This window comes from Ornithorhynchus anatinus, chromosome X5, assembly GCF_004115215.2.
Source record: "Ornithorhynchus anatinus isolate Pmale09 chromosome X5, mOrnAna1.pri.v4, whole genome shotgun sequence".
In the NCBI taxonomy this organism is placed as follows: Eukaryota; Metazoa; Chordata; class Mammalia; order Monotremata; family Ornithorhynchidae; genus Ornithorhynchus; species Ornithorhynchus anatinus.
In genome coordinates this window covers 49,973,107-49,999,076 of record NC_041753.1, presented here as the reverse complement: position 1 = coordinate 49,999,076, position 25,970 = coordinate 49,973,107, and the positions used below count along the sequence as shown (strand labels likewise).

Sequence of the window (25,970 nt, the reverse complement as noted above, 5' to 3'; positions counted from 1 at the left end):
GTAAAGTGCATATTGAGACTGTGAGCCTCATGTGGGACAGGGACTGTATCCCACCTGATTTGCTTAAATCCACCACAGCGCTTAGCACAGTGCCTGGCAACACAGTAAGTGCTTCACAAATACCATGATAATAATTTATTATTATTAATAATAATAAACAATTATAGTATCTCTAACCTTTATATCTAATCCCTCTTTATGGACAGACAGCTCACTCATTATTTTATCCATACACTTCTTGAACCTATATCTTCTGCTGCCAAATTCCATATGGTTACTACTCACAGATGAAAAAGGTGTTTTTGTTTTGTTTTGGTTTGTTTCCCATGAATCTACTACCTTCAGGCTTAATGGCTGTCCCCCAATCCTGGTGCTGTAGAATTTGGTCAATAACAATTCCATTTTCAACCTGCCTTCATCCTTTATAAATCTGTAGCCAGATTATGAAAGTAAGAACTAAACTTTAATGCAAAACTGGAATAATTCAGTGGAATATAAATGTATTTGCATGGGAAAATTCACCCATCCTTTCTTCATTGAGCCTAGAGGAAACTATAGCCATTAGGAACATAATCAATCAATATCAATCAATCATATTTATTAAGGGCTTACTGTGTGCAGGGCACTGTACTAAGCATTTGGGAGAGTAAGAGTATATTATAACAGAGTTGGTAGACACATTCTCTGTTTCTCTACTTTCTGCCATACTTTCAAAATGCCATTTTCTCCCTTGGCATCTAGTATTTCATGATGCCTTTGCTATATTGAATGTCACAGTGCCTTACTCAAGAGCTAATGCATGGCTCCTAGGCCAATCCTAGTCCTGGGACACCCACAAAAGTGTGGGATCAACTCTGAAGCTCAGGGTACTTTTAAGCATTGTGTAAACACTAAAGCAAATCTAAAAACCTGTTTCTGATTTTCAGAGATTCTAGTCTCACACCCTGAACCATAACTGACTTTTTTGATGATTTCAGTAGGTTTAGAAGTCTGATAGAGCTGTAACTAACTTTCTGTGGTCTAAGGAATTCATATGGTCCAGCCTGAAAATGGACATCAAGATGTTTAATGGTGCACAGTCTCAAGGGAATATGAATTGACCTGGATTTCCTTATGCTGAATTCACTCTGGGCTATTCCAAAGGTATATGTATGAAATACACTATGTTAATTATATTATGAGTTTTCCATGTATGTCTGTGTATACATATATATATATATATATGTGTGTATATATATATATATATATATACATTCATACATGCTGGATTTTCCTGGTAAGTTCATAGTACAATGGTGAATTCCATTAACTGATGGTAATAAAGGCAAAAGAGCATTTGTTACAGAACCAAAATGGTATTGTAGTCAAGAGTAGGCACCATGTGGACTTCAGTACTGGAATTTTTTCCAAAATATCATTCAGCAGCCACTTCAATTTGGAAATTCATTATAAACTCACAAGGAAAATAGCAATAGCCATCAAAATTGTAGATAACCGGCTCAGCATTTTGTTGGCATACCATACTTTTATGCATGGATGATTGCATGAGAACAAATCCCTTGTCTTCTGAGTAGGAACATTGTATTCTAAAGGAGTTCTTAGAATAAGAGCTTGGGCGAGGATAAGAACAAGGTCCTATTCTGCATTCTGTGACCACATAGGAGATTGTTGATGTTGTCAGATTTTGTTGGGTCTTTAGGATCTCTTCCCTTAGTAGAGTACTCATAAAAAGGTGCAAGGAATATGGCATTAGAGGAGATTATTTATGAAGAATTTTGATATCTGACTTAAATGATGCAGAAAATGAGAAAAGAATGGTCAAGGATTATGGTACCTTCGCTGAATATGAAGATAAAAGATCTACCCGCTCTCAATTGCTGAAAGTTATAACATCTGAAGTAAGACAGATTTCTGAATTCAAATAACCTAGAAACAAATGGGCTTTTTAATGCTGGGTAAACCCAGGCCCGGGGACAGCAACTACTGCAGACTGGGAGAGGGGATGCCTGGCTAGGAGAACATATATTAAAAGGTTGGTTGGGGAGTTGGGGGCTAATCCTTCAGAACCTAGAAGATGAGCCTAAGTCTGATTTGAAATTTTTCTGACAACTACACAGAAATGTAGTACCAAGATACCATGTTCACCAGGATGAGGAGATACAAACAAGTGATCTAAGTCCAAATTAAAACCTGATAATTCCTGACAAAATACCAACATGAGAATGTACTGTAACATTCATTTCTGTTCTACACTTATTTTCCAACCTCACACAAAAACTCTTTCAAGCCTGACCAGAAACCAAAAGACCATCTTTCCTAAGAGGTTATGAAAAAAATTCAAACTAAAAAAATCGATTTCTTCTGCAAAGACAGGATAAAACATGCTGTAAATTATTTCCATTCATTTGATTATTACTTGCTGTAGGATTTACAAATGATAAAGGTTTCATGTATTTATGCCTGTGTCCAATGAATCTGATTTTTTTTTTTAAGTCCATCATCACAGACTTCAAAAACTGCTTGCATTTTTTTTCCTTGTTGGGAAAAATTGGACAGTGTTCTTTGCTTCTCACCTGTCAGGTTTACTGCTCCATTTTAATGCAGCAAAGAGGGGGAAAAAAGGCTAAATGTTAGTTGGCCAATGGCAAGAAGAGTAACCATGACAACCGGAGATTCAAGAAATGGGTGCTCTCCGGTGAAGACATATAACTTACACAAATTCGGAAATGACAGCTTATCAAAACATTTAATGCCTTCTAATCATGGAATGAATGGAGAACAGTGTTACATTCAAATGAGAGTCTTTGGCTGCTGAAAAAAATATTTTTGTATTAGTGTCACATTCTCTTTTGGCGGCCACATACAAAACAATGCCACAATCAGTATATTCCAGGAGGGGAATAATGTTAGATGTAAAATTTGATTTTTACTTAATGTGATACAAGCTGGGGAAAAGACTAATATCTAAATTTAGCATGGCAAAGTTCTGCAAAAAAGATCTGCCTAAAAGGCAGTTAAGATGCCTTAGTTAAGTAGGTATTTATTCCTTTATGAAATATCTGTAAGTTGCATCAAACAACACTCAATTTCTGTACAATTGAATTATATACCTCTAGGTAATATAGTGGCAGAAACAATTTCTCTAAACAGCACTTGATGTGAAAGATAATCATAAATCTTTTTCCAATAAAGGATTAAATACATTTTCCTGTTCTGAAAGAATAATACACAACATTGTGAATCTACAGGGTATGACCTCTCTACATAGCTGAGGTAATATAGAAAAAGCACTTTATGGCTACCCAAAACGAGGCCAATTTAATACTTTTCTAATACAAGACATGTGTGCTTTTCCTAATACAAGACATACTCACAGATGCTTTTCATCTAATACATTGACTGTTCAAAAAGTTATATCTCTACATAAACTGTTTGTGAACATGCATTAATTCACCTGACTCTCCTAAGAGAAAGATTTCTAAAGTATAATTTCTTCATAGAACAGCTAAAGGAACTGAGAGGTTAAATCTTATTAGAGGCCCAGAATTAGAAAATTCTGTCATATTATATAACTTAAAAATCCTTAGACTAGTTTAGGAATCACAAGATTCATTTGACTTCCTGCTTCTCTGTCCAAATCCATGGAAAGAAGGTTCGAAGGGAGAGAAAATATGGCTCGGGATAGAGATCCAGATCATTTGTTGGGCAAGATTTAGTCTCTATGAATCACAAAGACACCCTTTACTAAATAAGCACTTACACTGTAAAATGAAAATTATAAGTTTACTTTTAAAATCTTTGATCACTTGATAAACAATACAATGCACAAATTATTACTGGTATGTGAATATATGCACATATACTCAAGTATGTCTTGTATAAATGAATGTGCACCCACCAAGAAAAATCTGGCAAGTGAAAAGGGCCACTGGAGTCTGCTCTCTAAACACAGTGACATAGAGAGATAAAGAGAAAAAGACAACATCTTTCTCTTTTAATATCTTTTTTTTTGCAGAAACTTCCAGTGGCTTTATATTAACACCTGCTACCCCAATGGATAACACAGCATCAACTGAGAAGCAGGGAGGATGGGGATTAGGCACTGGGGGCCCTGTGAGACCCCCATAACCCCTGGAGCCAGGAATCTTGGGAGTAGGAATGGGGGGGAAATGGTAATGCCATATGCCCCCACAGAGAAAAGTTCATGCTTTCACAAGAAGAGGAGAAAAGGCACCGCTCAGAATAGAAGAGTCATTGTGGAAAAAGAAGAATGCTGTTTAGAATAGAAGAGACAACACTGAGGAAAGAGGAAAATTGCCCATCCGAATAGACAAATCCCCACTGGAAAAGAGGAATAAGAAAATGGCCAGAGATTTTCCAAGTCCTCAAAGCCCAAGAGGCACAAATTACTGACAAGGGAAGACATCCATGCAGAATCCTCAAGGAGAGGTTCTGGGTGTAGGGACACAGGTACCTCCAACTCCATGGCATCCTGGATCTCCTAGGGGAAGAGATGCCCAGAGGCAGAACTTACAGGAAAGAGGAGTGAAACTCTTCTGAGTGGGACACAAGTGAGAGGCTAGGGGGGATATGAAGCAGGCACCGGCCAATAATTGGGGTCTCCGTCCTATCGCTCAGGAGGGAAACCTCCAGACTGCAGACTGGTGTGCCAACCAGAGTGGGCGGCAATGGGTGGTAAGCGAAACCAGATAAGGATAACAAATCTGGCAAAGGGTGCTTGTGACATGACATAGTTGTTATCTGTCATTTAATAGTCTGGAAAACCCTAAACATAAAAAAATACACTGGTTGCCCAGAATGCAATACTGTCACTGACTTCTACTGGACAATCTATAATGATATAAGTATAGGAAATGCTATAGGCATAGGCAAATATGGCCTGCTGTGGGACCTTGGGCACTCAGGTACTCAGGTCTTGGGTACTCAGTTTTCTCATCTGTAAAATGGAAATGAGGTATCAGTCTCTTGAGACCTCTTAGACTGTGAGTCCTATGTGGGACAGGGCCTATGTCTGACAAGTTCATTTTTTATCTACCCCAGGATTTAATAATAAAAATGATAATTATGGTATTTGTTAAGCACTTACTATATGCCAGGCACTGTTCTAAGCACTGGGGTGGATACAAAATATTCGAGTTGGACACAGTCCCTGTCCTACATAGGGCTCATAGTCTTAATCCCCATTTTACATGAGGGAACAGCGGCACAGAGAAGTGAAGTGACATGCCCAAGGTCACACAGCAGACAAGTGGCGGAGCTGGGATTATTACCATGGTCTTCTTACCCTCAGGCCTGTATTCTATCCACAAGGCCAGGCTGCTCCTCTAGCACCTAATAAATACTTAATACATACTATAATGGTTGTGATTATTCCAGAGTGTGGTGAAAACAGGGTACTATGTTCCTTACCAAACTGAAAATCTATAAGACTGTTGTTTTAACCAATCTTCTATATACAGTGGTGAGAACTGGACCTGCTATCGTATGCACTTCAAATAATCGATTGCATTTATTTAGCACTTGTGCTATACAGAGCACTGTACTAGTAGACACAATTCCTGCCCTTATAAAGTTTATAGCCCCCAGTGGGGGAGACAGATATTAAACATTAAAAATAATTACAGATAGTGGAGGCAATCACCTACAAGGATATATACATAAGTGCTAAGGAGGTGTGGGGGATAGGGGTTAAATGCCCATTTAAACTTTTAAATGTGCAACAGTTACAACTTCTTAAGCAATTTCACCAATGTCACCTACAAACCATACTCAACATCAAATAGCAGGGCAAGATTATCAAAAATAAGGTCCTATCAGTCTCCAGCACTGAAGCAATGCTCCCAACATCTAGTTTTACTGGGTGGGATATTTGAGGAAAATGGATGACAGGCTAATACCCAAACAGTTCCTGAAGGTGACCCAAAGGGGGATACGTACATGTGTGTTTTTGAGGGGGTTGGAATGGGGAGGATAAAGTATTTAAGGACACAGAAAAGTACAGTATTAAATAATGTAGCAATGTACTGTTGGGAGATCACCAGAGAAGATAGTTCAGCCTCACAGACACCAATTGGAAGACAGATTTCTTCTGCTGTGTGGAAGCTTCACAAAGATTGAGATATTTAGAGTCTACAAAATAGAGACAGGCCCTACAGTGAACACATTAGCAAAGTGAATGCATAGGCTCTATCAACCAGATGGATAGGATTTCATAATGATTAGGATAATCTTTAAAAATTAATTTAAAAATATGAAAGATCCTCAGTCTCTTGAGAGAGAGGATTTATAAGTCTTGGTACTGCAGTGAGTCCATTGCTAGCTTCAAGTCTTCCCGAAGATCCTAGAGGTATTAGTGACCATCAGCTCCTTGTGGGGAAGTTTCCCTGTGGGGAGGGATTATTTCTACCAACTCTACTGTACTGTATTTTTCCAAGCACCCAGTAAGTGCTCAATAAATGTCACTGATGGATTGCTCAGATGACTCTAGCTATGCCTAACTCTAAAGAATAAGGCTTTTGCCATCATCTCAGTGCATATGTCTACATCAAAATGGATACTATGGAGAAAAAAAACACTTATAAGAGTATGGACAAACTCATCACAAATGTGCCATTATCTGAACCGACTAGTATGTGGATATATATTGGTGCTGAAATGTGGTATAAAAAACTGAAACACATAAGCTTAGTGCCAAACGAGAGGAACACATCTTGGATCTAGGCAAATCTGAACAGTGACGTCTCGTTGACTATGATACTGTCTATGAGTAAGGCTTGAAGTATGTTTATATTACTGTTGCCCTGTGTGGTGCAGGGCAGACCAGATAGCAGAGCAACCAAGCATTACTGATCTGCAGGGATCACACAATAGCCAGTATGTGAACATCAAGCTAATCAGCAAAGCCCAACCTTGATGTCTGTACAACCCATCACCCAGAACATTCAACTAAAGAATACTAACATTTAACAGCACATCCATCCCATTTAAAGCAAAATAGGAAGCTAGACAGTAATCTCAATGAGAGAGTAACTTTGAAGCTGGAGGTCCAGTGAAATCTGATGAAAACCCAACTGAAGCCGTTCAAAAGCAAGCCCCTAAAATATGAAACATATGAAGACATAATATGATATGCATATGCTTAGCTATACACATGAACTCAATTCGGCAGTAACATAGGGAATATTTTTCTAACAACATGAACCTCTTTTTATATGGAATGAGAGTGTGAGAAGCAATGGTTGTGTTTACAGGAGCTTTTGCATGGCACTGGACAGGGCACTCCTTAGCATACAATTAGCAAAGAATGCAATCCCTATGCTACGGGAGAATGGAGTGCATGGACTGTTTCAAGTCATTTCATATTTCCAATATTATGCCTTATGAATTGGTTCTTAATAATAAATTTGAGCTAAACATTGTACCAAATTCTTTGTCTATATATTAGTATTCTATCAGGACTTTCTTTTAATATGTCTAAGTAAATGTGGGGACATGATGCATATAATGTCTCAAAATTTTAATCACAATTGAAGCCATCATTGTGCCCAGTGCTGAACAAGAGAACCAGTGCTGAACAAGAGAATGAAGGAAGTGGAATATTTTCATATTAGTTGGAAAAAAAAAGGACCCACAGACACAGATTTAAGCTGGATGGATGGTTTCAGGTCTTTTTGAGGAAAAAACCAAAGATCCAGGATATTGCCCCATCCACACAGACTTTTTTAGTGTCTCTATTAAAAACCTCTGCACTTGTATTAAATTGCCAAAAAAGAAACTACAGTATCCTTTAATTCCAGTGGCTTTCCAATAACTTATCAAATTGTGCTTTCTGCTCATGCATCACCATTAAATCTGAACTTCCAGAGCTTGGTACTCTGCCTGATACATAGTAAGCACTTTACAAATACCGTTGAAAAGCCCCCCCAAAATTACTGAATACATTTTGAGAAACCTCTGAATCCTGCGTCAGGTGGACTCTAGTATAGTACAGCAAAAAATGAGCTCTAAACAAGGCATTTTTCCATTCTGATCTATATAATCCAAACGGTAATGGTAGGTGGTCCCTAGGAATATTATAACTTTAGATTGCAGGTGGAAATTTTTATCTTTAGTGATCTCCAAACTACTAGTGTATGCAGATAAAGGTCACACTTTCAGACAAACTGATTTTTTTTTCTCTTAACATCATGTGAAGTAGAAAGAGCTAGCATTATGACAAAGAGTCTTGCAGGAATCATATCTCTTCTAGGAGGCCTACCTCAATTAATTTTCTAATTTCCCCAATCCATATCCCACAGCTACCCTCAACAACTCCTCAGCATTGGCTTTAAAGCACTCCACCACCTTGATCCCTCCTACCTCACCTGGATTCTCTCTTTTTACAGCCCACACTTCGCTTCTCTAGTGTTAACCTTCTCACTGTGCCACGATCTCACCTGTCTCCCCGCCATCCCTAGCCCATGTCCTGCCTCTGGCCTGGAATGCCCTTCCTCCTCAAATCCAACAACTACTCTCCTCCCCCTAAAAGGCTTACTGAATGCACACCTCCTCCAAGAGGCCTTCCCAGACTAACCCCATTTTTCCTCACCTCCCTCTCCCTTCTACATCACCCTGACTTGCTCCCTTTGTTGTTCCCCCCTCCCAGCCCCACACCACTTATGTACATATCTGTAATTTTATTTATTTGCATTCGTATTGATGTCTGTCTCCCCCCTCTACACTGTAAGCCTGTTGTGAGTAGGGAATGTGACTGTTTATTGCTGTGTTGTACTCTTCCAAGCACTTAGTACAGTGCTCTGCACACAGTAAGTGCTCAATAAATGTGATTGAATGAATTAATAAATAAATGAATGAATGCCATCTTCAGCACTTCCCTGCCATTTACATACCCATAACCTCTTGTAGCACTTGAGTACATATCCCATATACCATCTGTATATCATTTTAATGTCTGTCTCCCCCACTAGACTGTAAGCTTCCTAAGAACAGGGATTACGTAGACTAATTCTAGAGTACTCTGTCAATGGCTTAGTAGAGTACTCTGAATGTCATAGATGTTCAATAAATACTACTGATTGACTTGCCCAAAGTCACACACGAAGTCAGGGGCAGAGCTGGTCTAGAACATAGATTCTCTGACTCTCAGACCCACAATCTTTCCACTTGGTCACACTGTAAGAACAAGGGAAAGATATGTAAAGTTCTAGAAGTCAGTAGTGCAGAGCTCACTGATCAAGGCTTAGAATTCCTGAGGAGGAAGGAAGAAGTAAGAGATGAGAGATGAGGTAGCTAGAGCAGTGAGAGAATATAATCATTTTGGTGGCACTAGCTTGATTGAAAAAAGAGAAATAGACAAGGGATTGGGATTTTAAAACAATGAAATAAAATAGGTGTAGAAAGTAGAAGAGATTTTAGAATTAAGAAATGCTGTAAAGAAATGTCAAATTATAGTGATATTTAAGAGGTTAAGGGGGAAGGCAACAAAAAAGCTAAATCTTGAATGAAAAAGGATGAATAGTTCAGCAGTAAAAAGGAGAAAATGATGCAAAAGAGAAGCAGCATGGCCTAATTGAATGAGCACAGGCCCGGGAGTCAGGAGGGCATGGGTTCTAATACTGGCTCTGCCATTTGTCTGCTTGTGACCTTGGTCAAGTCCCTTCACTTCTCTGTGCCTGTCACCTCATCTGTAAAATGGGAATTATGACTGTGAGCTTTATGTGGGACACAGACTGTGTCCAAAATGATCAGCTTGTATCTATCCTAGCACTTAATATGTTGCTTGGAACACAGTAAGTGCTTAACAAATATCATTAAACAAAAAAAGATTTTGAAAGAAGAAATATTTTCACCCCTTCAGTTTCACTGAATGTGATCTGGCAGAAAAATGTGATGCCCAGAAGTTTGGAGAATTAAATATTAGAGATGTTGGGATTGGCCAATCAGCTTGGGAGTAGTCCATTTAAACGTGGTAGCTGAAACCAGGAAGGCCTATTGGTGAACAGATGGTAAAGTATATAAAAAAAGATAAATGTATATGAAAAGTCTTGAGTAATACCTATTGGTGAACAAAGTCCTGAAAATAAGGAAAATTTGAAAGCCCAGTTTTCAGTGTATTGTCATTTCTATTTTATATTTAACCTTTCAATTTCTTCATTTACTTTACTGAAAATATCTATGAGTGATTGTTATACCTGTAAAAAAGTTCACTTTGCAAAATTGATAATAATGTTTCAAGGTCAAAATGTAAATTCATCAATTACTAGTATTGAGTACGCACAGACATGTCTTGGTGTGCTCCCATTTGTGTGAACAAATAATGAATATACAGTCTGTGAATAATCAAAGATTTTTTTTAGCTAACATACAAATGCAGATACAGTTCAACTAACTGAAAGTGAAGCAAAAAGAAAATCACACAAGATTTTGTTCAGAATATTCAACTATCCAACTATAAAAACACTTGTTTCAAATTGCTAAAACCACTGGATTATGTTTATATATTATAAATTATAAATGGAAGGTATAAAATATTTTTATCAAATGCCCAATGGAAGAAATGGCCTAAATCCTATTGAAATATTAGGTAAACTTACCTTTTATAGAGGAGAATAGCTATGACAATACAGATGATAAACACAACTGCAAGTACTGGTCCTACAACCCAAATCAACCCTTCTTCTTCATCTGTAATTGGTTGGGGGTCAAGGTCCATGGACACGACAGGATCTGAATAGGGGCTGGTTGCATACATTGTCTATGTAAAAAGAAAGAGGTGAATTGAGTTGTCATTAAATACCATTTTAAAACAATGATCTCACTCATAAATCATGTAAACAGCAAAAGGTATGATACTCTGAATAAGATACTAAGTTAGCAAATCAATACTATTTCACATAGACTAGTGAACCATATACATTTCTAATGGAGGATATTTCCAGTAATTTACTTTCTGAAAGTGTTTCCTGAATTGGGACAAGTGGGACAACTTTGTAAACAAACTTCTGAGAGAGTGCAAAGGATATTTTGAACTCCTAAAAAATTTTATACACTCACAGAAAAGAAAAACAAAAACAAACATTTGTTACTCCCCTCAATTTTTTTCCCAGGCCAGGTATTTTTTTTCCTTTAGCTCTTCCCTAATGCTGAGGATTACTTATTGAGAGTTCCATGAACCTACTTCCCCATTAACGTCATTGTCACTTTCAGGATGAGTAGATAGCCTTTATACTAGGAGATGTTTGGTGCAGAATATGAAATAGAACGAGACAATAGAATTGGTGGAGGATTGTGAGGGAGGGTAAATGATTGAAGTGAATTCCTGCCAAGTCTGAAGGGATGAAGGCTTAGTCCACGTGGCATGTTGCTTGCATAACAAGTTCATCTTTTTATCAGGACATAGCTCATCAAGGCATGAGACCAGATGCTTATTTTCCATTACAAAGGGTTGCATTTATTTCTGTATATGTACTTGGAGAAATGGGGAAGAGGTACCCTTCATAAATCCAGTTATAATTTGAGTTAAAAATATATATAATTGGTTGGTAATTATCTGGGTTTTTTATTTCCGGTAAAATTGTGCTTAAATTTTGAATTTAAAAAAAAAAATTTAGATTTTATTTTAGCTTTTATTTCCATGACTCACAAACAAAAAACATCTGCTTGGCAACTCATTTTTCGTGTTTGCAAATGGCACAAATAAATGCTAAACTGGGGGTACTTCTTGGCATATACTATCTTAAAGCAAACTTGCTTATTTTATGCTATTGGGCTTTAGTATCAAATTTTTTTTATGGTTCTTTTTTACTGTTAAGAATACTTGATGATATTCAAATCTTGTTTTTGAGGTGAGGGTTCTATACTGAAGTGATAAAAATGATGAGACACACACCCAAGACAGTCAAAAACGTACCAGAGGTAACATTTACCCAAGGAAATTAACTGGAGTACATACACATATGCAGTGCATAGGATAAGAACTCCATACTAGTCTTCTACTTCTCCAAGTGTCTAGTAGAATATTCTGAACATAGTAGTCACCCATTAAATTCTAATGGTTGTATGACTGAAGTTTGACTGCTTAATCTGTTAATTTTAATGTTTGTAATTTATGGATTTTGTCTTGAATAATTAAGGACTTTGAGAATGATAAGCATCTAACAAGTCCAAATTTTTCTGGTCTAGAAAATTCTAAAATTAATATTTCAAAGAGTAATTTTGGTTTACCAAGAAAGAAGGACCTAAAAACATAGTTTTACGAAGCATTTTAGTATTGTCATTTCCAACTCTAGTGAGGAAACACAAAAAAAAAATTGTGTGAATATGAAAAGAAGGCATTACACAAAAAGGTTACCCAAACTTTTCCAGGCTCATGAGAGGTTTGGGATAAAACTTGAGGTCAAGGCTTTGTTCATTATAACATAGCTCTCATATCCTTTAAAGAACCCAACAACCAAGGAGCAGCCTGCAGGCAGTTGTTTCTTGAAGTAATATTAAAAAAAGAAATCTCCCAATGAAAACCAACTTTTTTATTTGAAATGACCAAATTTTTCATTTCACATGCTTATACAAACAACTGCAATTTGATTCCTAAAACTGACTAAAGAACCTGTCTGATTTGTGATAAATTCCCCTTTTATAATTCATATACAATTCTTGGTACTCTGAATGAGAAAGGAAAAACCAATCCATTGGAAAGTCAGAGATTTTTCAAAATGACGAAAGGAAGCAAAGCTTTCCACTGAATATGGTTCCAACAGAAATAATCATCAGAGCCATCCTGACAGTATGGTGAATTGGCGCAACTGACCCTGCCCAGCACTTTAGGGGGCCTAGCCTCTTTCTTTGATTGAACAGCTGAACCATTCAATGGTATTTATTGAGCGCTTACTGTGTGCACAACACTGCCTCAAAGCATTCTGATCCAGTGTGGAACCAAATCAGCCACCAGAAATAAGAACTCATAGGTTCAGTCTTGGTCTGGGACAAGCAGTTTATGGAGCAGAATGAGCAGCACGAGAGCTGGTTGAGAGCTGGTGGTTGATTGGTTTCATTGTCTGCATGGATGGGGCTCCAACGACAACGATAAGTAGTAGGAAGAGGAAGAACAAGGAACATAGAAGAAAGGATGAAGAACAAAGACCCAATTCAAACTCTCAGTACAGTTCTCTACATACAGAGTGCTCCGTAGTTTAGTGCATAGCGGGCCTCTGAGTCAGAAGGACCTGGGCTCTATTCCTGGCTCTGCCATGTGTCTGCTGTGTGACTTTGGGCAAGTCACTTAACTTTTCTGGGCCTCAGATAACTAAGATATAAAATGGGGATTAAGAGTGTGAGTTCCATGTGTGACAGGGACTGTGTCCAACCTGATCAATTTGTATCTACCCCAGAGTTTAGAACAGTGCTTGGAACATTGGAAGTGCTTAACAGGGATTATTATTATTATTGTTATTATTGTAAACACTCAAATACCATGATTGATTGATGCCCGCTGAGAACCATAAAGATAAGAGACTTCAAGAGATCATCTGGTCCAGCCTCGGCCTCCTGACAAATGGATTACCAAAACAGAGAAGCTATGTGGCCTAGTTGATACAGAATGGGTCTGGGAGTCAGAAGGACCTGGATTCTAATCCCTGCTTTACCACATGTCTGCTATGTGACCTGGGACAAGTCACTTAACTTCTCTGTGCTTCAGGTACCTCATCGGTAAAATGGGGATTAAGACTGTGAGCCTCATGTGGGACATGGACTGTGTCCAACTTGATTAGTTTGTATCTGCCCCAGCGCTTAGTACAGCACCTGGCACATAGTAAGACCTAATGAAATACCATAAAAAAGGAGAAAGGAGCAGTATTTTAGGTGTGTAGTAGTGACTTCCACTCTAAAATAGAAAAATCTGCCACCCAGAATGAATGAATGAATGAATGAATGAATGAATGAATGAATGAATGAATGGTGTAGCATCTCAATAAACTCCCAAACAGTTAATGTAGTGCTCTGTACCCAGAAAGTGCTAAATACCACTGATTGACTGAAAAGCAGTCAAAGAGAGAATAAGGAAGGGGATAGAGGGAGGCTAATTGTCCTTTGTGTTCTTAAGATTGAACTGTTGACCCCTAGGCCCCCTTAAATAAGAGGATCACAATCAGGCATCATAGAGCCTTGGACTATTTTAGGACTTTGAGACATTCCAAATGATTTTGGGGTTTTTTTCCTAAATTTTATAAATTAATCTTCATCTATTCATTCATTCATTCATTCAATAGTATTTATTGAGCGCTTACTATGTGTAGAGCATTGTACTAAGCACTTGGAATGTACAATTTGGCAACAGATAGAGAAAATCCCTGCCCATTGACGGGCTTACAGTCTAATTGGGGGGACAGACAAAAACAATAGCAATAAATAGAATCAAGGGGATGTACAGCTCATTAACAAAATAAATAGGGTAATAAAAATATATACAAATGAGCAGACGAGCACAGTGCTGAGGGGAGGGGAAGGGAGGGGGGAGGAGCAGAGGGAAAGGGGGGGAAAGAGGGCTTAGCAGAGGGGAGGTGAAGGGGGGCAGAGAGGGAGCAGAGGGAGCAGAAGGAAAAGGGGAAGCTCATTCTGGGAAGGCCTCTTGGAGGAGGTGAGCTCTCAGTAGGGCTTTGAAGAGAGGAAGAGAGTTAGTTTGGTGGAGGTGAGGAGGGAAGGCATTCCAGGACAGCGGGAGGACTTGGGCCAGGGGTCGACGGTGGGATAGGTGAGAATGGGGGGATGGTGAGGAGGTGGGGGGCAGAGGAGTGAAGCCTACGGGGTGGGCAGTAGAAGGAGAGAAGGGAGGAGAGGTAGGAGGGGGCAAGGTGATGGAGAGCCTTGAATCTTAGAGTGAGAAGTTTTTGTTTTGTGCGGAGATTGTTTGGCAACCAGTGGAGGTTTTTAAGAAGGGGAGTGACATGCCCAGAGCATTTCTGCAGGAAGATGGGCCGGGCAGCGGAATAAAGAATAGACTGGAGCGGGGAGAGACAGGAGGAAGGGAGATCAGAGAGAAGGCTGACACAATACTCCAGCCGGGATATTATAAGAGCCTGTACCAGTAAGATAGCCATTTGGGTGGAGAGGAAAGGGCGATCTTGGCGATATTATGAAGGTGAGACCGGCAGGTCTTGGTGACGGATGGGATGTGTAGGGTGAATGACAGAGCTGTGATATTCCTGTGATATAGAGGGTATTAAGGGTTACCCCCACTGAAGAGACAGAAAGTGATAGGCCAGTGAGATCAAAAGGGCTTGGACAAGACTGAATAAAATCAATTAATGATTGGAGCAGGATTAGAAAAGTTGTGTCTTCCAGTAGACAAAAGAACAAAATGACTACAACATAGGTGGAAATGACATAAAACTAACAATGCATAAGTATTGGTACAATTATGAAGCTCTGTTAGTAGCTATCGTAATTAAATTTGTATTGAATTCCTTCATATTCAGTCACTTCTAAGTTATATAAACAAATCTGCCACTAGGTTTAGTGAATAGCATGTAATAATCTGATGGTAAATTTATCTCTTGGATTTGCTTTATCCACTGCTCTTATGGAAGACTAATATCTATGAAGAACATAGTTTCATTCAATTTCTGTCAGGAAATATCAGGACACCATTTTGATAAATATTCTATGCCGCCGTTCTATCTTTATGTGTTAGGCAGTCAAATAATTGAGTCATAGATGTTCAAAAATTGAAATATAAAAGTGAAATTAGAAAATTCAGTCCTAGAGTTTCCAGTGGAACTAAAACAAATTGTCTACAATTAAATATTGGATTGTCCAAAAGCAACATCAACTTAACATTGTTGAGAAGGTCCAAGTTGCAAAAGTCTGCATCAGAAGATGAAGGAGCTAAATCACCCTGAGATTATAACAACTTGATATCCTTGTGGTGCCAAATCTCAGGGTGACATAGCTCCTTCATCTTGTGATGCAGACTTTTGCATCTTGGACCATCAAAATATGACATCAGAACCTGCTTGGCAAAGTTGGCATAGATTGGCAAAGTTTAACTTGACATCAGCTGAGTCAGCTCTCCATTCTATCAAAACAACTTCCGGAACACTATGTTTTGCACACTATCTGGTGAGGCAAAGATACTAATTTTAGCTCATCACACCAGGGCTTTAGCCAAACTAGACCAATCCGACTCATGGATCCCTTTCCTGGTTGGGCTCCCAAATGCGGAAATATTCATGTCCCAGCTTGCCAGGACGTTACTAATTGCCGACAGCTAACATCCCCCTACTTGCCAGTTGTATACATAAAAATGTAGATTTATATAAAATCTCTGGCTAATATGATACAAACACATATTAGACTGAAGCAGTGGGTACTTGAGGGGACTGAAATAGGAAAATTTCACTGATCATTTCAAAGAAGTATCTTTGGAAATAATAACATCAGGAAAATTCATACGTACAATTACTTTCATGCCCTGCCAACCATACTCTGTGGTTAGACTAGCTGAAACCAACTGAAGTTCCTGAAAGAAAAACTGAGCTCAATTCAGAAATGGACTAATTTGTTGTTCACAGGATAAAGAATTTTCCCTGCCTGAGTAGGAATGAATATTTAAATTCTTTGTGCCTTTGTTCTCTTGTCTTTAATTTTCATGGCTAATAATACAGACCCAAATTAGTTGTATAAAAAAAGTGTTGGACACTTTAACTAATTGGAGGTTATGAAGCACTTTGGAAATGAGAAGGACCATATAAATGCTGAATACTTTTAGCTTTACTGAATTGTATGCCCATTCTTCAGGGAAAAATCCTATTTTATAATGTGCTTATAAGGCTTGAAAAATGTTAAGCAAGTGATGTTAACCAAGGACAGAAGGATGAAAGGTTATGGAGAATGGACAATTAAGATACTTACACGTATATACACATATATATATGTGTATATGGACACAGCCCCAAATATATATCAGGCTTACTATATGGGGCTAACCAAGAGCAGAAGGAAGATAAGGTTAGGGAAAAATGAACAATGAAGATATTTATACATCAATCAATCATATTTATTAAGTGCTTACCATGTGCAAAGCACTGTACTAAGCACTTGGGAGAATACAGGTATAATATTCACAGACACACACAGCCCCATGCATCTGCAGGTCTGCATGAACTTTCTAGAAAAACAGTCATTTATGAAAAAGTATGGTATCTCTATCATTCAAAATCTATGTAAAAGCAAGAGAAGACATGTCAGGGAGAATATTTAAATTAGGACCTAGTTTGGCACAGATTGGTTAGGTTGGTTGAGCTTTTACATTTTACGTTGCTGGGATTCTCCATCACTGTTATTCTCTGGTTATACCTCCATGCTCTGAGAGATCTTTCTCCAGAATACTGTTCAGCAGTTATTTAATTCTTTTACTGCTCACAGGTATCTCTAAAATAAAAGGGTTTCCAGATTTTCATCCCCTTTATGTCCTGCTTTACGCCTTCATATGGTAGAAGTGGAAAGCTGATCCTACACATTAATCATTCAGTGGAGCCATCATTTTGTTTTCAAATGAAGTCCTGTGCACAAAGCTAAGCCAGGCAGAAAGACTGCCTTTGTATTTTGATTTTCCACTTGGGAATCCCTCCGGTCATTTGAAGAGAAGCCCCACAGTTACGAACAACCAGCTGATGTGGAGAATCTTTTGATGGGACTCAGACTTTTGATAAAGGAGTTATATAACTGTCTGAATCCAGTTGCTGTGTGTGTCAGATTTGGTAACCAATTAGATAGCTACCACACAGAAAATGGGATGTTAAATGTTGATGTGAGCTGCACATTTTTTTCACAGCCTAATTCTGTCTTAGCTTAATTTATTTTTTTTACAGTATTACATTCTGCTAAAACAACTCAAGCATAAAGGGACATAAGAAAGAGATCAATTACTTAGTAGAAGACAAGTCATTATTTATATTATCTCAGGAATTTTCCTTCTTGTTGAATTATTTTCTAACCTACTTAGATTTCTCTGATAAAGTCACTAGCAAATTACTATAATTTCAGTAGTTGGATGTGAATGTCTCATTATGCAGTTCTTCCCAAAGATTCTGGAGAAAAAGCAGTATCATCTCAATGGCAAGCAGCCCTTTGGCAATAAATAAATAAATAAATCCGTTTTTAGGCATCCCAAACAATACTGTTGTGGAGTTCATGGCTCAGTAACTCCTGCAATGATCTTGTAAGCCAAGACCATGATTTGCAAAAGATGAAGAGAGGGATGATAAGAGGTGAGCCTTTCCCTTCAGTTAGAGATGTAAACCACACATCAGGATGCATACCGAAAAAAATACTTTTAGCCTAAAGGCTCACTGGAACTAAACGAAGAAGGGCACATTGATTTTTCTTCTTGAGTGTCGCCATTCTCCACAAATGATCATACACTTATAGGGAGAAGACCCAAATATGGCATGAAGGGTGACTTGAAGCATGTGCTTAGAATAATCAGAAAAGCATAAAAGCTGGGGAAGGTCGATAAAAGCAGAAGGGGGAAGCAATGAAACTTACAGATTCAGAGTGCTCCATTACAGCTAAAACAAAGAAGACATATTCTTGACCACTTTGGAGCTGTTTGTTTGTAAAGCCACCGTAATGTTTGTCATCTCCCAGGGTGAACTCCGTCGGAAGGACATCAAAGTGGGCAGCTATATATGGCTTTAATTCAACTTCTCTCCCAAAGCGAATGCTTCTGCGTCTTCTGGATATTTCCTTAAGCAGCTTTAAAAAAATGGGAAGAAGGAAGAAAACATTAAACAACAATTACACCACTTACTGACACTTTCTTCGGAAAACTTAAATTCAAAACCAGGAACCAACTAAATGCAATTTTTTCCGGGGAGTCTATCAGTATCACTAAATCTCAATTCCACCATTCTTTCAATTTCTTGACATCCTTGTTCAAACATGATACTATTTGCTACTGCATGGCTAAGATTTAATACATGGGTCGGTTAGATACGTTTTCAACAGTATATATCACTGTCCAAACTAATAAAGCCTACACAGTTATAGCTACATTATAGTAATCCTGATCTAAGGAAAACAGTTTAAACCATAAGCACTGATCAGTGAACTAAGATAGGGTACAGCTAAGCTTTCAAATATAACTATTTTTGCATTGTTTGGAAGTAGTAATGAAAAAAGTCTTTATCTTTAAAAAGAACTAAAGCAAACTTAAAGATTCTGATGATGTATTTAACTTTTTCCAATTAGGTATATATTACACAGGGGAAAGAATCCTCCACATCACCAGAGAATTGATGGGTATTAAACATTTTAAATAATTATAATATAATTTTGATATGCAGTTCCACTGTGCTTCATATTCAATGATTCTAAGTATTATATTAAGCCTCAAGCTTCACAACACGAATGTTAGGTAAGTGATAACATGGTAAATGACTTTCCTAAGGGCACATTATATATTCAAAACAAATTCAGGATTTAAGGTGTCTTGGTTTTCAGTTCCCTCCCATTGCAAGTCATGCTCCCTTCTATTGTGTCTTGAGATTACTCTGTTACATAATGTAAAAAATTTAAGTTAATTTTTCAGATTTTCATAGGATCATATGCTTCAAGGGAGGAAGTGGATAAGCATGAATAAATGCGATATTACTTATTTCATCATCTGCATAGTCTGTATAACCTGGAGGTGAGGAGGCTTCTTAAAGAAAATGGACTAATTAATTTTTCCTTATCTGCAAAGATGTTCTGTTTTCATCTTGATTCATGAAACTAGGAAGTATATAACGGCATTCAACTCCACAAATATTACCTACTTGCTACTTCTTGTCACAATGATAATGCTTTCCTAGGGCTGGCATACTGTAGAACACCATTTTCCTGAAGAACACTTTATTTTGGCCTTAAATCTTAGAAAGGAAACCCCAATGTAAAGCACCAACCAAGATCAGAGGAGACTGTCATACAGAGAAGACCAGCTTTTTATAGGGTTAGGAATTACTTGTTCCATCACCTAGCCCACCCTGGGATTCCTCATGTTGGCACACCCACCTGCCTGACAAAGAGCCTTTCAGGCTTTTCCACCTCCTGATACCTCTGTCTACCCTCTTCCACACTCATACCATATCATGTCCTGGGGAATCTATCAGTCAAACTGGGATGGGATCCCTAGATTGTCAAAACCCCCATGAAGGCACCTAGGCTAAACAGAAGGTGTACTTGAAGACAGGGTTTCACATAAAATAATGGCCCTCAACTTAATGTTTTTCTAACCTTTCCTGATAAATGCTGAAGATTGAAAGTTACAAATATCAACTCCTCCTAACTTTAGCTGGCTAATGAGACGAGCACCATTAGCACCACTAAGATGTAGAATAATTTCATGCTTTTTTTTTTGCTGGCTATTGGGTTTGTACTATGGCAGATACAGTCAGTGTGTAAATGTACAGTAAACATAAGTAATAAAAATAATGATAATATTTGTTAAGCACTTACATGTGCCACACACTGTTCTAAGCGCTGGGGATAATACAAGGTGATCAGGTTGTCCCACGTGGGGCTCACAGTCTAGATGAGGTAACTGAGGCACAGAGAAGTGAAGTGACTTGCCCAAAGTCACACAGCTGACAAGTGGCGGAGTCAGGATTAGAACCCACGATCTCTGACTCCCAAGGCCGCGCTCTTTCCCCTGAGCCACACTGTAGTGAAATCCACTTATGGAAAAAAGAACTTTTCTTTCTAAGGAAGACTTCAAAATTATCTGTAATAACTGATGACTGCTAATGTTATTTCATACTGTTCATTTATTCATTCATTCAATAGTATTTATTGAGCGCTTACTATGTGCAGAGCACTGTACTAAGCACTTGGAATGAACAAGTTGGCAACAGATAGAGACAGTCCCTGCCGTTTGACGGGCTTACAGTCTAATCGGGGGAGACGGACAGACGAGAACAATGGCAATAAATAGAGTCAAGGGGAAGAACATCTCGTAAAAACAATGGCAACTAAATAGAATCAAGGCGATGTACATTTCATCAACAAAATAAATAGGGTAATGGAAATATATACAGTTGAGTGGGCGAGTACAGTGCTGAGGGGATGGGAAGGGAGAGGGGGAGGAGCAGAGGGAAAGGGAGAAAAGAGGGTTTAGCTGTGGAGAGGTGAAGGGGGGGTGGTAGAGTAAGTAGAGGGAGAAGAGGAGCTCAGTCTGGGAAGGCCTCTTGGAGGAGGTGAGTTTTAAGTAGGGTTTTGAAGAGGGGAAGGGAATCAGTTTGGCGGAGGTGAGGAGGGAGGGCGTTGCAGGACCGCGGGAGGACGTGGCCCAGGGGTCGACGGCGAGATAGGTGAGACCGAGGGACGGTGAGGAGGAGGGCGGCAGAGGAGCGGAGCGTGCAGGGTGGGCGGTAGAAAGAGAGAAGGGAGGAGAGGTAGGAAGGGGCAAGGTGATGGAGAGCCTTGAAGCCTAGAGTGAGGAGTTTTTGTTTGGAGCGGAGGTTGATAGGCAACCACTGGAGTTGTTTAAGAAGGGGAGTGACATGCCCAGATCGTTTCTGCAGGAAGATGAGCCGGGCAGCGGAGTGAAGAATAGACTGGAGCGGGGCGAGAGAGGAGGAAGGGAGGTCAGAGAGAAGGCTGACACAGTAGTCTAGCCGGGATATTACGAGAGCCCATAGCAGTAAGGTAGTCATTTGGGTGGAGAGGAAAGGGCGGATCTTGGCGATATTGTAAAGGTGAAACCGGCAGGTCTTGGTAACGGAAAGGATGTGTGGGGTGAACGAGAGAGATGAGTCAAGGATGACACCGAGATTGCGGGCCTGAGAGACGGGAAGGATGGTCGTGCCATCCACGGTGATAGAGAAGTCTGGGAGAGGACTGGGTTTGGGAGAGAAGATGAGGAGCTCAGTCTTGCTCATGTTGAGTTTTAGGTGGCGGGCCGACATCCAGGTGGAGACGTCCCGGAGGCAGGAGGAGATGCGAGCCTGAAGGGAGGGGGAGAGGACAGGGGCAGAGATGTAGATCTGCGTGTCATCTGCGTAGAGATGGTAGTCAAAGCCGTGAGAGCGAATGAGTTCACCGAGGGAGTGAGTGTAAATGGAGAACAGAAGAGGGCCAAGAACTGACCCTTGAGGAACTCCAACAGTTAAAGGATGGGAGGGGGAGGAGGCGCCAGCAAAGGAGACCGAGAATGACCGGCCAGAGAGGTAAGAGGAGAACCAGTAGAGGACGGAGTCCGTGAAGCCAAGGTGAGATAAGGTATGGAGGAGGAGGGGATGGTAGACAGTGTCAAAGGCAGCTGAGAGGTTAAGGAGGATTAGAATGGAGTAGGAGCCATTGGATTTGGCAAGAAGGAGGTCACGGGTGACCTTAGAGAGAGCAGTCTCGGTAGAGTGGAGGGGACGGAAGCCAGATTGGAGGGCGTCTAGGAGAGAATGGGAGTTAACGAATTCTAAGCATCGATTGTAGACGACTCGTTCTAGGATTTTGGAAAGGAAGGGTAGTAGGGAGATTGGCGATAACTGGAAGGGGAAGTGGGGTTAAGAGCGGGTTTTTTTAGGATGGGGGAGACGTGGGCATGTTAATCCCATACTGTCAATCCTGACCTATAGAAATCCGCTTGAAATCACATCCAAAGGAAAAGATAGAAAGTCTCATCTATCAAGCATTAATATCCTTGCAGGTCATGCAGCTGTTTGTGCTTTCAAATGCACAAGCAAACTAAAGCTGTGGCAGAGGGTAAACTTCCTAGCAAAGAGTGAGAGGAATGTGCTCAGGATTAAATGAGAAATCAGCTGAAAACCAACACAAAGAAATGCTTATATATATGAACAGTGAAACCTGATTAGAAGACTGCCTATATTCAAAGGCCAAACATTTGAGCTCTGGTGTGATTTCCTACAGGACCAATGCACTTTGAACCTGCATGTCCCAACCATCTACGTAATATTTCAAAGCCAGAGAAATCACTTCTTTAAAAGAGCCACAGTACAAATTCATTACATACTTTTATAAAAATGAAATCTCAAATAAGAAAAATAGACTTGCAGGCCTAAGAAGATTCAGGGTTACCACTAGAAACACAGGAGCACAGTTTTCGGTAAGATTCCTGGAAAACATTCCAGGATGGTGGCACCTCCTCTTTTCTAGACTACTTTTAAAAAAGGCCCCCAAATTAGTATTTATTTCCTCGGGATATGAAAAAAGTGTTAGAAAGAGCCTCTCATTACACTCTCTCTTAATCTTATTTATTGAGCACTTATAATCTTTAATATTGAGCACTCATTGTGTGCAGAGCACTGAACTAAGCACTTACAGTACAACGGAGTTGGGAGACACATTCCCTGCCCACAAGAACAGGCAGGAATTAAGAGCTCAATACAACAACAGAGATAGTAGCTGCAAGTAGATAACTCTTGTGAATCTACTTGAAAAGTGGGCCAATTCATGGAAACCCTAACCGGCTCTGTGCTGTGGAAGTGGCATGGTAAAATGAAGCTTTTGCTGCAGAATGTAAAACGCTGATTCTGATTCAAAATAAAACATTGTCTATTACTATAGGCCTTGATTGCAAATACTAGAGCACAGATTAGTGTAATGAATCTGTATAATGAATACCATCACTCAGAAGACTACTTTTTCTTGAAACCACAAGTGATCTCCATAAGAAACTTTCCCTGTATTTTCATTCTAATTTACATGCAGATCGTTAGTTTTTTTATATATCTGTCAACTAAATTTCACACTAATGAAAAGCAATGATAATAATGCTTATGATATTTTAAAGTGCTTACTATGTGTCAAGCACTGAATTAAGTGCTGGGGTTGATACAAGATATCAGGTTTGACATAGTCCCTGTCCTACTTGGGGCACACAAAGTCCACAAAAGTACAATATAGCAGACTTAACTGAGTTTCTTAAAATGCCTCACTAGTTCAGAATATTACACTGAATTTTAAGGTTGGATTTAAAGGATATAATTGTTACAACGTGAAAGCCATGTATTCATACCCTCACTAAGCTTTAATGGTTAATCTTTGTTTTGAACTCTCTAATCCTTTCAGGGTAATTCTGGTTTAATCAGTTGATAAAGAAATGGAAAAATATAATACACTTCTGAAGTAACCACATAACAGATTTTACTACACATTATGACCTTTTTTGTCTACATCCTAAAATAAACAAGAGATGAATTATCTTCGTATGCACAATGGTTGACACTTTCCTTTAGTTATATTACTCTCAAGAAAATCTTTTATGAAAAGTATCTATTCATCTTTGGATATTGGTTATTTGAAGGCAATTTTTACCATTATTGCTATTTAAAGGACAACACTATTTTGCCCAGCTTCAAAAGCAAAATGAAAATACTGCACATTTGAAATAAGGCTAAAATAAATGAAGATAAAACCTAAATTTAAACTCACTGTGGGGAAGGAAAGTGTCTACTAACTCTTTTGTATTGTACTCTCCCAAATGCTTAGTACAGTGCTCTGCACACAGTAAGTGCTCAATAAATACCATCCATTAATAGGGAAGAGATAAGTAAGGCATACCAAATGAATACTTCAGAGAGAAGGTTTTTGAAAGGTGATAAAATCATCTGGGAGTTTCTGTTTCTTAATGTGTGTTAACTGTGCCAGCCTCCACCCACAGACACGCACAGTTAACATGCACTAAGAAACAGAAACTCCCAGATGATTCGTTCAGTCTTGCCCCAAGTCACACAGCTGATAAGTGGTGGGGCGGGATTAGAACCCACAACCTCTGACTCCCAAGCCTGTGCTCTTTTCACTAAGCTACGCTGCTTCTCAATAGCAATAACTGAAAGTATGTAAATGTAACTGCTCTACTAATGTTACAGGCACCACTCTCTACCCTCTCCTGCTCAGCAAAATTATTTCTCTACCCTTACTGACACCCATACCCATTGCCCTCACAGTTGTTCCATGTGTTTAACTCCCTCCTCAAACCCCTTGTCCCCTTGCCTCCCCCATTCTTTGCTCCTAATTGAGAAAATTGAGACTATTCGGAATGATTGCCCTAAAATCTCCCCTATCCCTCTCCAGCCCCTCCCCGCTCCTGCCCCTCCAACTCACCCATCTTTCCCAGCAGTACCTCAACAGGAGATCTCCTGCCTTCTATCAAAATCCACCCCCCTCCACCTGCGCATCTGACCCCATCCATTCACTCCTTATCAAAACAGTTACCCCCTCCCTAACAGCCATCTTCAACTGTTCGTTCTCCAGTGGCTTCTTCTCCAGTGCTTTCAAAGATGCCAGTGTCTCCCCTATCCTAAAAAAACCCTTCCTTGACCCCATGGCTCCTTCCAGTTATCACCCCATCTCCTGCCTACCTTTCCTCTCCAAAATCCTTGAGTGAGTTGTCTACACCCACTGACTCAAGTAGCTCTCCTTGACCCGCTCCAATGTGGCTTCCAGCCAATACACTCCACAGAAACTGCCCTCACAAAGGTCACAGATGAGCTCCTTCTTGCCTAATTCAACACCTCTACTCTATCTTAATCCTCCTAGACTTCTCAGCTGCCTTCAACAGTCCACCATCCCATTCTCCTGGAAACATTATCCAATCAGCTTCACTGATACCGTCATTTTCTGGTTCTCCTTCTCTCTTGATGCTTATTCTCAGGCTCTTTCAGGGGCTCCTCTTCTGGCCTGGAATGCCCTATCTCTATATCTGACAGACAATTACTCTGCCCCCAGCTTCAAAGCCTTATTGAAGGCACATCTCCTCCAAGGGGCCTTCCCTGACTAAGCCCTCTTTTCCTTTTCTTCCACTCCCTTCCACGTCTCCCTGACTTGCTCCCTTTATACATCTCCCTTCCCAGCCCCACAGCTCTTATGTGTACATAATTTTATCTATTTACACTAATGTCTGTCTCTTCTTTTAAGTAAATTTGTTGTGGGTAGGGAATGTGTCTGTTATATTGTTATAT

The 25,970-nt window shown here is 39.4% G+C and overlaps 1 protein-coding gene across 42 annotated transcripts in view; it reads right to left on the bottom strand.

The window, feature by feature from the left end:
* PTPRD (protein tyrosine phosphatase receptor type D) overlaps positions 1-25,970 on the bottom strand; it is a 1,860,044-nt gene that overhangs the window by 102,303 nt on the left and 1,731,771 nt on the right. For 23 of the 42 annotated variants that reach the window (XM_029056273.2, XM_029056262.2, XM_029056271.2 and 20 more), the window contains 3 exons: positions 18,562-18,771; positions 10,614-10,774; positions 2,574-2,588 (listed from right to left, as the gene is read on the bottom strand). In XM_029056273.2, coding sequence (XP_028912106.1) covers positions 2,574-2,588; positions 10,614-10,774; positions 18,562-18,771 — 386 coding nt within the window. The remainder of the gene's footprint in view (positions 1-2,573; positions 2,589-10,613; positions 10,775-18,561; positions 18,772-25,970) is intronic. The other 19 variants (XM_029056268.2, XM_029056274.2, XM_029056275.2 and 16 more) reach the window with 2 other exon arrangements.